General features: G+C 40.3%; 1 protein-coding gene across 1 annotated transcript in view; it reads right to left on the reverse strand.

Annotated features, from left to right (window-relative positions):
- The window catches only part of dchs1b (dachsous cadherin-related 1b), a 94362-nt gene that overhangs the window by 12084 nt on the left and 65991 nt on the right, over positions 1 to 16287 (reverse strand). Inside the window, exons 3-10 of the mRNA XM_089126526.1 lie at positions 12375 to 12563; positions 10535 to 10766; positions 9682 to 9918; positions 7465 to 8511; positions 6478 to 6665; positions 6151 to 6247; positions 5821 to 5978; positions 2005 to 2854 (exon numbers count right to left, since the gene is read on the reverse strand). Coding sequence (XP_088982652.1) covers positions 2005 to 2854; positions 5821 to 5978; positions 6151 to 6247; positions 6478 to 6665; positions 7465 to 8511; positions 9682 to 9918; positions 10535 to 10766; positions 12375 to 12563 — 2998 coding nt within the window. The remainder of the gene's footprint in view (positions 1 to 2004; positions 2855 to 5820; positions 5979 to 6150; positions 6248 to 6477; positions 6666 to 7464; positions 8512 to 9681; positions 9919 to 10534; positions 10767 to 12374; positions 12564 to 16287) is intronic.

Here is a 16287-nt window from a genome sequence, read left to right on the forward strand (position 1 = left end):
AGGTTTCATTCATGACTTAAAGGGATAGTTCACCCAAAAATAAAAATTCGGTCAATATTTACTCACCCTCATGTTGTTCCAACCTTTAAGACCTTCGTTCATCTTCTGAACACGAATTAAGATATTTTTGATGAAATCTGAGAACTGGATCACTCCTGCATACTAGTCCATAGGGATTGAAACTTTCCGGCCTCGAAAAGTTATTAAAGACATTGTTAAAATAGTCCAAGTGACTACAGTGGCTCAATCTTAACCTTATCAAACGACGAGAACACTTTTTCGAGAACGCCTCGAGTTCAACAGCGTATGATCTGTTGTTGTACGTCACACGTACCACACACATGACCAGCGTTGGCCAATAGTGAGCCTACGTGTGACGTTTAACTTACTACTGTAGAGGCCCAAAGAGAAGGAAATGAATAGTTGAAATAAAGTCGTTATTTATGTATGTTTTTGCGCACAAAAAGTGTTCTCGTCATTTGATAAACTTAAGATTGAGCCACTGTAATCACTTGGACTAACGATGTCTTTAATAACTTTGAGGCCGGCAAGTTTCAATTCCTCAAGAAGCCTATGGACTGGTATGGATCCAGCTCTCAGATTTCATGAAAAATATCTTAATTTGTGTTCCGAAGATGAACAAAGTTCTTACGGGGTTGGAACAACATGAGACATGAGTAAATATTGACAGAATTTTCAATTTTGGGTGAACTATCCCTTTAAAGTAGCCCACCACAACAAATAATGTGGAGATTACAAATAGTAAAAGTACTGTTTCTGTAATATGTTATCCAATGGAGATATTATAGTAGCCATAACTATGTGGACAAAAAGGATGTGTCTGTCCATAGGTGGCCATTCAAAAGTAGCTGTATAATGTTAATATAATATAATATAATATAATATAATATAATATAATATAATATAATATAATATAATATAATATAATATAATATAAGTTTGCCAGCTGAGAAAATACCATGGGATGCAAGCTTGCTCTAAGTATATTAGAACTCTTTGCATGCTTGAAGGGATAATTCATCTTTGCTGGTCCTTTTTTAACATAAATTTGTTCATAGAAGAACATAGAAGTCAAACACAATATCCATAGCTCCAGTCTGACATAAAGTTGAGCTTTATTCATCCTCTGTTTTTCTCCTCAGTTTAGCTCCTCCACTCTCCATAAGGAATTTGAGAATTAAGTTATTCGCTGACTTGCTGGTATGAAGACCAGGGAAGAAAGTTGTTGTCATGGATCCATTTTTGATCCTTTCCAGCCATACCTCTCTGCAATGCTGTCATCAGCAAGACCCCGAGCGAGGGTCACTCAGGATAAACACAGCCCTGCGGTTGATATGGCAGCCTGACTGTTTGCTGACTCCGAAATATTATTGTGTGTTTGTGAGAAGTCTGTGTGCGGCCTCTTTTTAAAAAAAAAAAAAAATTATTTATAGTCCACCTAACACACTCTAGCTTTAAACACATCATTGAGATGTTTGAGCTGGCTTCTGCTTCTGTATACGGTAGCTCTGGTTTTGTGCTTAACGTCCATTTCTACAGTATACCTCCTCCTTAAAGAGTCCAAACAGAGTGAAGACTTTCTACTTAGTGTCTGTTTAATCTCAGCTGTGACTTTATTGTGCCATTTAACCCAACTTTAATATGTATATAGCATATAGAAACGATTTAGAACAGAAATTAAACACTAACATACAGCATAAACCATCTGACAATAATGGAAGGGAAATCGTCTACAGATGTTCAGTCGATTAGGTGATTTTGTCAATTTAATCCCATTTTGCGTGAGCTGTAAATGGTCGTATTCTGGGAGGTTGAGAGGAATTTCAAACTAATACATGCGTATTTCCAACGCCAAATCAAAAAGGTGCGGTCAATGGGCCAAAATTGAACTGCGCTCCCACGGATAAACCCTTCAAGAATCAGATCTGTTCTGCTACATTTCTTTTGGCTTTGAGCGAATGAGAGAAATGTAATGATTCTTACCACTGTTCGGGCTGAGGACAAACCGTCCTGCTGTGTTTCCTGACTGGACCCTGTAGGATACCCTGCCATTTTCGCCCTGATCTGCATCCCGGGCCATGACGTAAAGCAGCACAAAGCCCACCGGCTGATCCTCCATCACACTAACAGCAGTCGGGGAGCTGAAGATCGGAGGATTGTCGTTCTCATCAGTGACGAAAACTCGTGCCGTCACCGAGCCCCAGAGTCTCTGATTGGGGTCCGAGGCTGAATCCGTGGCATGGACCACCAGGAACAGGCTGGAGGTCTCCTCATGGTCTAACTCTCGACCCAGTTTCAAGACTCCTGAGACAGGATCTAGACTGAAGAGATCTGGGTTGTCAGGCCACCGCTGTTGGATAGAATAACGTACCTCACTGTTGGGGCCACTACCATCTTTATCAGTAGCTTGGAAGGTATAAATGGAGGAACCGGCTTGTATGTTCTCAGGAATAACAATAGTGACAGGATCTTCTGGAAACTGTGGTGGGTGGTCATTACTATCTTGAACGTTGATTTCCAGCTGAACCATGTGAGTGTTTGGATAGGCCTTGGAGAAATCATCCACCTCGATCTGTAGAGTATACCGTGACCCTTTTTCATAGTCCAGCTCTCTAGCCAAGTAAACATCTCCTGTCAAACGGTCAACCATAAAGGTTCCTTCATGATCTGTGCCTCCCACCACCAGGTAGGTCACCTGACCATTTGAATTCACTTCATGTTGGTCATGTGCTCTAACTGAGCCAATAACAGAGCCTGGCTTGGCACCCTCCACTGAGTTGAGGGTCATGGATAGGGTGTTGGGCTTTGGAGGGGTCCTTGTGGAGCCAATGACCTACAGATTGGGAACACAATGAATTTAGAAGATGTAGTGTAAAATGTAAAAACAGAGAATTACTTGTCATCATTAGCCAAATATACTGTACCATATTCCACAATTTACAACGCATGGGTGTGTTCTCATTGTTTTAGATGTCAACAGAGTGCACATTAATGAACGAATAAGATGGAAGGAACCTGCCTGCCGTTTCCCATGTCTTTGAAGTACATTAGAGCTGGAACATTTTTCATAGGTGAAGCCTTTCATACTAATATCCCCATGAAAATAAAAACAGTACACACATACCAGATCACAGAAAGGAAAGCAATAGAAGGATTGACGTTGATCCATTTCTGGGAACTCTCTTAGGTGCAAAGTACACTGGCCTTTCAAAATGAAGATGGTATTACTGATGGTATGTAAAATATTATCTCGAGATTGCACTGGTGCAAAGTTCTGTGGTGTGAGCGTATCAGCGTTAGCGCTACCATGTTAGGGGACCGAAGTTTGCAGCTTTCCGTTTGATCATTGGGAACCACAGCTGGGCCTCATCAGAGCCATCTGGGAACACTTGATTCAAAGGTGCATTCTCCCTCTGTCTCTCTCTCACTCCATTTCTTCCTTACTCTCATCTTCCCCATACAAACAGGGAATATAGAAATTGCATGCAACCGCACACTCTACAATTAGCCTCCAATTCCCTTTTTAAAATCACATCTGTAAAAGCACTAAAGATATTTCGCAACAAAAAAGAACCAGCGAGAATAATTTTGCAGAGAATAAACTCTTTAGAATCCGGATTATTTTACATTGGAATGAAAAACCATGAAAATTATCCTATTGTCAAAGACATAGCTTGACATGTCTGTTTCACGCAGTTCCATGCTAAACATTGGGATAATACATGGTTTTCTGTTACAGTATGTTCCTCTGGAGCAGGAAGTAATCCTGGGAGTTTTGAGGTGTTTGTGTAGAAAGGAGCTGGCCTCCGGGTCACAACTCATTTCCCTTCTTGAATATTGATACCACAGCTCAGGAGACTGTGAGCATGATGATAATTTGGCACAGTCAAAGGCGACTTGTCCATATTGCTTCTCATGCAGCGAGATTTTAAAGAGGACCCATTATTATTTTTTAACTTTCTTAAAGGAGAACTCCGACGAACAATGAACCTTTGGTCTAATAAAACATCGGTACCTAGTCAATCGTTCTCTTAAAAAGCCATCTTAAAAAATAGTCTCGATAAGTCGATCCCGGAACGGCGTTCATACAGTTCAGAAGTTCGTTGAACTTCATACAGTTCAGATCACTCAGCACGACGTTCGTGGTTTGACTTATCGAGACTATTTTTTAAGATGGCTCCTGTCTGTAATGTATACACGAAGTGAACTGTCTTCATAAAGTATTTTCTTATTAAACGGTCTGTACACTTACAAAGTTCTCAATGCTTCGTTTTGCATGTATGGAGCCTCATTATGTTACTGCGTTAGTGTGGGGCTATTTTGAGCCTTGTTAGTGGTATAAACTAGCGATTTCTTTTTACTTAGTAAATGCCCCCATTACTAGCATTATACGCCAAACAGTTTTTAGAGATGAGACTCTTTACATTCGATTATCATGAAAACAAATCTCAGAGAACGGTTGACTATGTACCGATGTTTTATTAGACCAAAGGTTCATTGTTTGGCGGAGTTCTCCTTTAAGTGTGAAATTTTGCTGTTTGAGAATGAAAAAAGGTCTGCAAAGTTACAAAGCACAAAGTCCACAACAATTGGACTCTCTATATCAGTAAGCACTGTTTCTGACCTCCCTGAAAATACCTTGATTGTAGTCTTGAGTTTTCTTCTCCGAAGGTACACGTCACAATATTCATCATTTAAATAATTCCTGCCTAAGGCATATGCAAAAAGCGACGAGGCCTGGTTGAATTACATTAGTAGTATGTTATGGTAAGGGGTGTGACATTTCTGACACACGCTTGAAACTGCTGACCAATCACAACACATTGGTCTCCTAATCAGAGAACATTGCGCTTTTTTGGATGGGCTTCATAGAGACAGAAACTAAAAAAAGGTGCATTTGATTTCCCATACAACAACGTAACTCGCTGCTTCGTGCATCATTAAAGAAATCAACTAGCTATTCACGACTGTTTCCCGAAACCGTATTGTTGCAAATTTGTCGTCCAACCATATCACACAGGTGGAGGAGTAATAACGTATAAAGAATTCGGTGAAGATTGAATTAATGCTAAATTTCTTGCTATAAATTAAATGTTAAATAAATGTTCGTTGGGACGATGGTTTCGAGAAACACCATCTCATTGAACTATGCTGATAATGACGGAACTTGTGAGTTGGCAGATTATGCTTTCGGGAAACGCTCCCCATTGCAACTATGTAAAATATGTGAGATTATGTTTTTTTTAACCAGGGTTTCACCATACTACCTTTGCGCAGCGCGATTTTATTCACGCTGCTAGGTAGTCTGGATACCATGGACCAAATTTTCGCCTCAGCGCGGGGGACCAATCACTGAACAGGGAGCGAGCAGCAAGACGATGACGACGTCTATGTGACACACCGAAGTCTTCTTCATCGTCTAATTTCTTTCGCTCTATATACGTCATCTGGTACAATTGAAGCGATTGGCTATGAGCTAGCACCCAATAAACGGCTCTTGGCATTCGTAAACCACGCTTAAAATACGAGAAAATGAACATGTGGTTCCCAGACCACGTCTCAATCTCAATGAGACGTGGCCTGACGTTAGCCAGTCTATGTTTTTTTTAACATTCAAGCATGAAAACCTTGTTCTAGTAGACTCCGAAAACAAAATTAAGACTTTGTTAAAGGGAACAATATGGCCTCTTTAATATGTTGACAGATTAACTAAATAAAAAATAATTAACGGTAGACTTATGACTTGAACCAGTAAGCAACCACCCTAAAAAATGTCAGAATTAAAAAAAAAAGGCTCACCTGTACAAGCAAGGCAGTTGAAGAGCTCTGAGATGGAGCTCCACGGTCCGAGGCAGTGACAGTGAAGCCGTACTCTGCTTTTTCTGCTCTCCTCAGGGGGGAAGAAGAGCGCAGCTCTCCAGTATTTGGGTTCAAGGAGAAACGTTCTGCTCTGGAGCCTTAAAAAGCATAAATATAGACAAATATGGTAGTATAATTAGCTGTGCCATACATCATATTGGGCACAAAGATAACTCTGAGGACATATGTTTACGTTTAACAGTTTTACCATTTTGCATAAACATCCTTTGGCAATACCCAACATAGGAAATATTCTGGATTCTTGTTTACCCGATAATGAGTAGAAAATAGTGCCATTCTCTCCCTCATCTGGGTCTTTGGCGTGAAGAGTTCCTAATAAAGAACCGGCAGGAAGACCCTCCTGAACCTGGAAAACATCAAGCGAGTTTTAAACAGCAGTCGGGCTGCTTATACTGATACAAACAACTTCAAGAGTGGGAATGTATCCAAGGTCACATAAACAATTCTTGAAAGATATTATGTACAGATGTAATGACGTTTTTATGATGTGTAAACTGTGCTTTAATAAACACAAGCACCTATGTTATGACACTGATTTAAGGCTTTGAATATTGCCTGTGCCAGTCTGTTTCTTGCCTGAATGAGAATCTCCCTGCCAGGCTGCGTGTGGCTGAACGCTGGCGCGTTGTCGTTCTCATCCAGCACGGTTATGTGGGCTGTTCCGGTGGCGCTACGCGGAGGTGTACCACTGTCCTGTACCACCACAATGAGCTGATAACTGGACTGGTGCTCACGATCCAAAGCTGCCCTGGTGCTGATTTCACCTACACATGAAATTTGGATGTAATACTCAGTCTAGAATTGCGCAATTGATTTTCAGTGGTGTTGTTACCTAAAAATAAAACTACTATCTATTAAAACTAAAATTGTTTTTGTAAATTTAATTTAAGCTGAAATAAAACATAAATATTAGATGAAAAATTGTAACTTAAAAACTCATATACAATTTGAAAAGTTAACTGAACAACTGAAATGAAATTAAAACTGAAATAAAAACAAATTAAATCTAATTAGAAATACTAAAAAGAAAAAAAAGCACAAAACTAAATTACTTAAAACTAAAATTAAATTGAACAGTAGGTAAAATATACATACTTAATACAAAAAAATAAAAAATGTATTTAAAATATTCATAAATTCATAAACACACAGCTAAGTTTATGGTATAGAGTCTACAATAGGGATTTTCAACCAGAAGGTTCTAAGGAGTCCACAAAAAACGCAATAAATCAATTTAAAAATAAATAAACAAATAAATAAATATTCGTAAAATTTAAATAGTGTTTTATAACTTAATTAAAAACATTACATTATTTTTCTAAAAAAAGAAAAAAGAAAATGTTTCTGTTGGAAATTAGATTAATCCTAATCATAATTATTTTAGTCTACTGATAGCCAAAGTTGTGTTTTTTTTTTTTATAGAAAGTAAATGTTTTTCACAATATGCCTTTTTAATAAAAAAATATTTGGCATCAAATATTTTAAAAGACCCTCATCTAGAAAATGTCTTAAATATATAAATGTCAAATGACACTTAAGGGTCATAATTGTGTTCCAACTCACCAGTCTGTGAATTGATTTGGAAGTATCGGTCCGTGTGAAGTAGCCTGTATGCAAGACGGCTGTTAAGACCCGCATCCCGGTCGGTAGCAGACACCCTCCCAAAACCAGTTCCTGCAGGCAAGTTCTCTCTCACTGCCAAGAAAACCCTCTCCTGGGAGAAACGAGGAGAGTTATCATTTTCATCCGTCACAGAAACTCTGACCGTCGCACTGCCGGTCTTCCCCGTCTGCCCGCTTCCGGACGTGGCCAGCACAGTTAGCAGGTAGATATCCTTGGCCTCTCGATCCAAAGCGCTTTTAACAAACAGCCAACCACTGTCCGGGGCGATCCCAAATCCTGCTGCGTCCCCATCAGGCCGGAGTCTGTAAGCCAGCGTGGAAGATGGCGTGGAACCTCTGGACGACCCTCCATTTCCATTGGCATCTCTATTGAGTGCTCGGACCTGCAAGAAGTTTGTGTTGAGTGGTGAATTCTCCTTCAGCTCCACACGGTAGGTCATCGTGTCAAACACGGGACCCTGGTCGTTCTCCGCCTGGATGTGGACCACCAGGCTGAACGTAGCACTAAGCTGAGGCGCGCCGCTGTCTTTTGCGATCACTTGGAGGTCATAGCGAGGAACGCTGTCGTACGACAGACTCCCAATTAGTCGGATCTCGCCACTGCTGCGCTCCACGCCAAAAGTGCGCTGCCCTCCTGCCGTCATCAGGTCAAAGCTCAGCTGTCCATTAGGGCCTGAGTCGCGGTCCTCAGCCTGCACGCGGTACACAACAGTACCCATTTTCGTGGCCTCTAGTAGGAGCAGAGACTCAGAGGATGATGGGAAAAATATGGGAGCGTTATCGTTCACATCTGCTACGCTGACCCGAACACGTGTCTCTCCAAAAGCTGGAGGGGAACCGCTGCGCGCTTGAATTTCCAAGTCAAAAAAGGGACGCGACTCGTGGTCCAGAGGAAGGCTTGTTCTAAGTGCTCCAGTTTCCGGATCTATCATGAAATAACCATCTGGATCCCCAGCAGAGATAGTGTAGGTGACATCCTTAGAGACTCCTGGAGCGAGAGAGTGATGGGATAAGATACGTAAGCAGTGATTCAATCTAAAGCGACTTTGTAAATTTATTATTTATTAAGGACAATGTTCTTATGGAATTATTGGTTATGATTCATGGATCATCTCTTCAGTGATTCAACCTTTCGGTCACAGGTACAGACTAGGAACGCACAACATATTCAGAATCAGAACACTGCCATTCAAAAGATTGGGGTCAGTCTCTTTTGCTTTATGAGGCTGCATTTATTTGATCAAAAATACAGTAAAAATGCATTTCTATGTAATGTATTCATATGAAGGTAAAGATACATTTAGTAACTCAAAAATATTTCTTATTAATGTCAATGTTGAAAATTAGTTACTTTTGTGGAACCAGGTTTTTTTGGTGAATGGAAAGTTCAAAAGAACAGTATTTATTTTCTTTTAGAAATAATGCAAGTCTTTACGGTCACTTTTGATTAATTTAATGTGGAATAAAAAATCTTGAAACATTGGTTGTTCATCAGATTATATTGGATATCAGATTGTACAGTTAATTGAACATGCAAATTTTTCATATTTTCACATCCCCCTAATTATCACATTAGGAAGATTAGACTAAAATTTAATTAAATGTGTCTTTATCATATCTCAAAATGAATACTGTACATTATAATGACGTGATGCCTAAATTCACATGGGTTTTAGTTTTTTTTTGCATTTTCCTTTACCATTTATTTAGACAAAATAGTATCACATTTTAATACTGGTCATTTATCAGTTATTTGCCATAACATGAAAATAATTATTGCCTTCCGTACCAGCCAGAACTGTGATATCAGTGTATCCCTAGTACAAACAGGTACTTCTCATAGAATCCCCCATTATTTTTCATTAAACATCCCAATGAAATGCCTTCAATAATTTCCAGCAACATGAGGTAGAGTGTAATCTGTGATGGATGTGACTGTTTAATGAGGTTCACGCAGCAGCTGCTGGTCTATTTGCACAACTGGCTCGGCGAGAGTGAAAATATTCCCGATCAGGCTTTTCAGCACCCTTGCCTCTCACACAGACACCAGTTCATGGTTCAGAGAGCCAAAGCACTGAGGTTAGCAGAGCTATGCGAAAGTATGCAGCAGCACATGGCTACTTATTTTAGATGGAACATGGAAAATGCTGAAACTAACCATTCCTGCCACTGGCTCTCACTACGCCAACCTCGGTTCCCCGGAGCACGTCCTCAGATATTGTGAAGAAGTACTGCGCTTGCTCGAACACTGGGGGCGCTACTGAGCCAGCCACAACGCTGATGTTCACTCTGGCATTGACAGGTGCTGTGAGACCGCCTCCGTCCCGTGCTGTGATCACCATGGTGATGACGGAGTTGGCCTTTCCATGCAGCGAGCGTGACAGAGAGATCACACCTAACAGTGAAAAAATGCAGAGATTCACAATAAAATGAGATATAGGCTATGATGAGTCCTGAAGAATGTGAATATGAAATATAAGGATACAGATGAGCAAGTTTAGTCAGCCAATCTTGCAAGCGATTACTGGAATTAAAAGGTTGTGGATACGGAAAAGGCCAAAAACCTTTCTCAAAAATCACCTTAAAAGTAAAAATACACCACAAAAGAATAATATATGTATATATATATTTTTTATTTTTTTATTTTTTTTATTAAACCTTTATTTAACCAGGGAAATAGTCACATTGAGATAAATATCTCAATATATATATATATATATATATAATTTATTTTCCACGCAAGGAAGAAAGCCATACATTGAAAATCATGTTTTTAATGTCATGTTTTTTACATTTTATTTAATATATAAACACTAATAATAACATGCAATATTATATATATATATATATATATATATATATATATATGGTTTATATACTGTATACACCATATATAAATATTCTGTCTTATTCTTATTATTGTTAAATGCAATATATTGAATTAAATTTATATTAAAGGAATAATTCAACCAATTAATATATAATATAGGCTATATATTTTATTGAACTACCTGTGTCCTTGTTGAGGGTAAAGAAATTGGATCCTCCACCAGGGATAGTGTGATATGTCACTTTACCATTTGCACCAGCATCTGGATCTTGGGCCGTTACCCTGACAACAGAGGTCCCGGGTGTGCTTTGTGTGCTCAAGCTGACGGCATAGTTCACCGGGTAGAATGTAGGTCTGTTGTCATTAATGTCCACCAGTGACACCTTCACAAAGGCGGAGGACACAAGGCCTCCCTGCAGGGAAAATATCATTTTATATTACTGACGATAACAACGACAGGATTGTGAATACCGTCACACTACTATTGAATCAATCTTGATGATTTCTTGTGTGTAATAATGAAGAAGAATACTTTGCAGTGGGATAAAATTGCCTTTCCAGGTTAAGAGAGGCCAGTGAGCTAGTATGTACTGCAGTCGGCCTGCTCGCTCTTCACAGGCAGCATTTTATGGCTGCATTAATAATTGAAATGGGAAACAAAAAGCGCCACTGCTTTAAGCCTATAAAGGGAAATGTGGAAGAGTGTGAGAGTGTGTGTGTGTATGTACAGAAATGTGCCCCTGAGACACTGCAGTTTATTGCCTGTTCATTTAGAGAGCTCATGATTGTTGTTACTGGCAACTGAAAGAGAAAGAATTGAGTAACTGGGCATCTAGGTGCTACACAACAGAACTAATGGTCTTTTTTTAATCAAACTTTATGCTTCTGCATTGCAGCTTTAAGAGTTGAAAACCCTTTATAACTCAGTGTGTAATTCTAAATGGATCAGGTTTCCCCAAAAAGCTAAAAAGCATATTAAACGTATTAATGACCAGCATTTTTCCAAGTGGTCTCACATTTTTGGACACTAACATACAATGTGGGTCTTAAAGAAATATTGCTGGTTGAGGTTAAGTTCAATCGCCAGCACTTGTGGCATAATGTTGAGTACCACAAAAATAATTGAATAATTGTAAATGACTTGTCCCCGCTTTGCTTAAAAATCGGAGCTACAATCAGATCAGTGTTATTTTAGTGTTATTTATAGTATTTATTAATATATTATTTTACATTTTAACTACTTTGTAGAATCAACCAGAATGCACATTTCCTAAAGAAAATGTGAGTGGTGCTTGCAGTGGCAAAACTCGGCACAGGGCACATGCTAACTAACAATGTTAATTAACATTTTATTATATTCATAATTAACAATGTTGCTAGTATGATTTATGATTTACCACATTCTAGAATGATTTACAATGATTGTAGCATGATTTACCATGATACACCACATTTACTATGATTTACCATGCTTCTAGCATGAATTACCCTTTGTTGCTATGGTGCTCTAAATGGTTGCTATGGGGTTGCTAGGGACCTGTAACTGGTTGCTAGGGGAGTGGCTATGAATATTTTAGGTCATTACTTATTGGCTGCTTGATAAGAGGAGTCACATTGGGTAAGAGGGAGAGACGCAGGGTTCTCAAGCCCTTTGGTGACTGTGTGTGTGAAAGTGTTAGATTTGAATTTCTGAAGATTCTGCAATGTTAAGTCAATGGGACTTTTTTGGCCACTTTTTCATCCACCATGTGAACATCGTACACCGATCGCTTAGAAAAGATACAGCACACCTCTCCTCAATGAGCCGGTCGATGACACCTCACTCATGGGTCTGTGACAAATGGTGTGGGAGGAGTAACGCCCCTATTTTTTGTCCCGAAAAATAATAATAATAATAAGTATGAGCAATAACAAGTGATGCCTTGCCTTTGGAATCACCTTTTAGCTTTTGTATAGCTAAAAGAGGAAAACAATATGCATGTATGATTTTAGTTTGAACAAAAAACTGCTTTACAACTCACCCCATCCGTTGCAGTGACAGTGAAGTCGAAACTGTCTGGTCCTTCGTCTCGATCCAAAGCCACACTGGTGCAGATCTGTCCAGTCTCTTTATTGATGCTGAACTGACTGGGTGGAGCACTAGCAGGCCCGGATCCAATCGAGTACGTGATGGCCCCAAATGACCCACCATCTGAATCATCTGCTTTTACCTGTGGAGCACAAACACAGAGAACGTTGTCAGAATTATAGTCGACTCATGTCATAAACCCTCGTCTTCACAGAGAGCAAGCAGAACAAGATTCATAGGTCTAAATATGTTTTCATTCAAATAATTAAACACTAAATGCTGAGAGTTCGGTATAGCCCTGTTAAATAACCAAGACACTCCAGACATAAATCCCAGTCCCTTTGTAATTTCGTTCCCTCTGTCCTCTAGCTGATTGTACCATGGATTTACAGCCAGCTGGTCTGGTCTTGGCTGCACCTGTCTCATCAATCTCTAACAGTGAAGTGGGAAAACAAGAAAAGGCAGAAAGAGAAGGAGAAAAGTGTCTCCTCTCTACGATTCACATTCCCTGCCCTTGAATGCTTGGGTAAACGTCTATGGAAAGAGGGCCACTGTTGCTGAGAGATGGAGACTCCAAGAAGTGATGAGGTTATTGGGATACGCCATAGGTGGAAAAATCTGGCCTTGAGTTCAGGAGGCGCTTCTGGTGACTTTAATGTGATGATTGAAGCATGTAGATTCGTCAAATACATACCATATGCATTCATACAGTACTGAAAACACTGCTTTCACGAGGGGCAAATGTTACTGAGAGAATCTGGCATATTCTCAGGAGAATTCAGCGACTGTTACAGAAGTTGCTGAAGGCTAGGAAAGGGAAAATTGTCTTGGATCTCTCGGCTCTATGCTTCCACAAATCGTAAAAGCCTTTGTTTGTCTAGGAATCCTGCCCTCTCTGTGCACTAGTTTCTGAACTGCACCTTGGTGATATGACCAACTTAAAGGCTGGAAAGCAATCGGAAAAAGTGTAAGAGACGGTCTGGATCAGGACAAACACAATCTTCAGGATGCAAAAGAAGGAGTCAGGATTGATTACACTATCAAAGCTTGGTTTTAAGTCAGAAGTTCAGAAACTCAGAAGTCATCAGAACCTCGTGAAATGAGCGAATAAGTTTAAAGAAACCACAATCACGTGTTCACACACACCACCACAGATAATCTCCTTATTGTCACGGCAGTATAACTGCAGCTGTACAGCTGATTCACATTACAATCCTGACATGGTGAAAACAGAGTATACTGAACTTAAGGGTCTCAGGCTCCTCAACAGGGCTCCTGCTAGCGGAAAGGTTGAGTTCACGACCCCTCAGCTTTGCTTTATGCTGTGACCCCTCTCCCACCATGATGCTCTCTGTAAACAATATTACTCTGGTGGTCCACAAAACGTCCCATTCATCAATTCCATAAAGACCTGTAGACCCTAGTTCCTGTAACACAACAAAGGGCTCCTTGCAAAACATTAAGGGGAAATGACCTTTGACTCTGCCGCGCCTGCAAATATTTAATACGGTTGGCTCTGGAAGAAGTTCCGTAACGTTGCTTGCTGCCACTTGTGAGGACTGCAAAAACCTGTTCTTAAATGCCATCTAGAGGATGTGAAATCTGGCCAAAAAGGCAAGGTCAAGCTAATTTTTCTTTAAGGATCAAATCTTTTTCCCATATCCATTCCAATAATAATATTTTGTAAAAACAGGAAGTATAGAAACCGCTAGAGGATTGTCCTGTCCGGTTGCCAGCTGTTAAAACCACAATTTACCTAAATATTCAGTACTGGTTGGAAAAAAGGCCAGTTCACACCAAGATGTGCACTTCATGACCCTCTCTGGAAGGCCGTAGCAGCTTTCTGTGGTGTTCTGGTGACAGGAATTGCTCATGTGTGCAGTGATAAACCAACAGGTGAACGTGTCCTCCAGAGCCCGACCTGAATGGGACCACCAATGCTCATATTCCGCTCTGCAGTGGTCAACTCGTTTCCATCTGTTTTTTTACCATTATCGCTGTTGTTTGCTGTTGGGATTGCGTGTGGTGAAATACTATCTTTCTGACAAATCAAAGCCCTACGCCTGTGTTCTTGGGATATTTGGGTAAAGTGGCTGGGATTAAGCATCTGCGATAATGATTCGTCCAGGGATGCTATGGTTGCCAGATTTTAGTCCCAGGGTGCTGATAGAAACAAGCCTAGCCCACCTGGTGAGCATGACCTCTACACCATCCCCTTTTTCAGGGAAGACTAGAGCCGATCATTTATACTGCATTTGAGAATAAGAAAAAAAAAGAAATCCAATAAGATTCAAACATCAAGACGGTATGTTCCCTTTCGTAGTCACGAGTTACGTCGGATGACGGAGAATGGGGGTTTCGCCTAGAAAGCCAATCCTCTTCGAGTATTAAAAAACAAGCCAATGGCAAGAAAAAGCCATGGGTCTGTGGAATTTGCAAAGTGAAACTTCGCCTCACCTGGCGAGTATAAAAGGTTGAAGCAAACGCAACCGCAGTATGTCTTCGCTGAGGAGCCGAGACTGAACTCAGGCGTCTACCCAGTGGTACAGCGGAAGTGGCAGGGAGACGTAAAGTCTCCGTTCCCTACTCAGGGAACGAGGGTTACATACCTAACCCAGACGTTCCCTTTCGTAGTCACTCCGAGTTACGTCGGAATGACGGAGAATGGAGGCGAAACCCCCATTCTCCGTCATCTGACGTAACGTCTCCATTCCCTACTCAGGGAACGAGGGTTACATACGTAACCGAGACGTTTTCGATATAGCAAAAAGAAAGAAATGCCAGAGAAATGTCCTATTTGTCAAAAGAAAAAATATTTTTAAATAAGTTTGAGTTTCCTACATCTTGAAACTTTCAGGTTTATAAATGGGAGTAATGTTTGAAGGATGAACAAATAATGTTTTGGTCATCACAATAAAAATAACATTTAAATATATATTTATTTAATAATATTTGAGTGTTGAAGTGCTGGAAAAAGTTGTGTGAAGTACTTGAAAGCATTTCACTCTTCCAGCCAAACTGGTTACAGTTAGTGTTGCTATATTAAATCCATGGTGAATGTCACTGGTCTGTGGACGTAAAGTATTACGAGTTCATTCACGGCACAATGTTTCTCCTGGTTTCCACGTCAGCGCTGTTTGGTCTAATAGAGATCTGTGGTTAATAACGGAGAAATGCGAATGCTTCTCACTAGATCTCGCAGCGATGTCATTACTTCAGTCAGTGGTGAATTCAAATGTTTTCTTCACTGGATCTCTTAGCGCTGTGTAGTAACAGTGTCGCTTGATCGAGATCGGATGTTGCTGGTCCGAACTGATAAACGATCCGTGAAGCACATAATGAGTAGCGCAGTTCTGTTCTGCTTTCATTACCCTTGCCATTTGATGTTACACAACGTTGTGTTGGCCACGCCAGCGCGGATTTTGTCGGCAGGAAAAATGGTCCAAGGAATCGTTCGGTTTGTATACCGGACCGGAAGCCTCGAACCGTAACGGTTCAATACGAATACATGTACCGTTTTACCCCTAATGGTAATGGGGCAAGAAGGTCTAGAGGGTTCAACTGAATGTGTGTTTGTGAGGTTGGGAGGGTGGAAGAAACCTTCTCTAATAAACAGGTCGCAGGTGAGAAAAGCATTAAGGGGCCCGGTGAGGCGTCTCGCCCCCTTTGGGGCTTGAGGGGTGGAGGTCTTATCAGCGGGGAAAGAATTGATACTGACAGGGGAATGAGAGCAGCAAATCTGTTCTTCACACTCTCTGAAAGTGCACCAAATCTGTATTCAACTTTGCTGTGAAAATTACAAGCACATTTTTTTTCTTTATTGTTACTCATTATCATCTAAATCTGTTTAATTTTCTCTCAAGAGA

The sequence above is a fragment of the Pimephales promelas genome, chromosome 23 (assembly GCF_988280905.1).
Source record: "Pimephales promelas chromosome 23, fPimPro1.hap1.1, whole genome shotgun sequence".
Taxonomy (NCBI): Eukaryota; Metazoa; Chordata; class Actinopteri; order Cypriniformes; family Leuciscidae; genus Pimephales; species Pimephales promelas.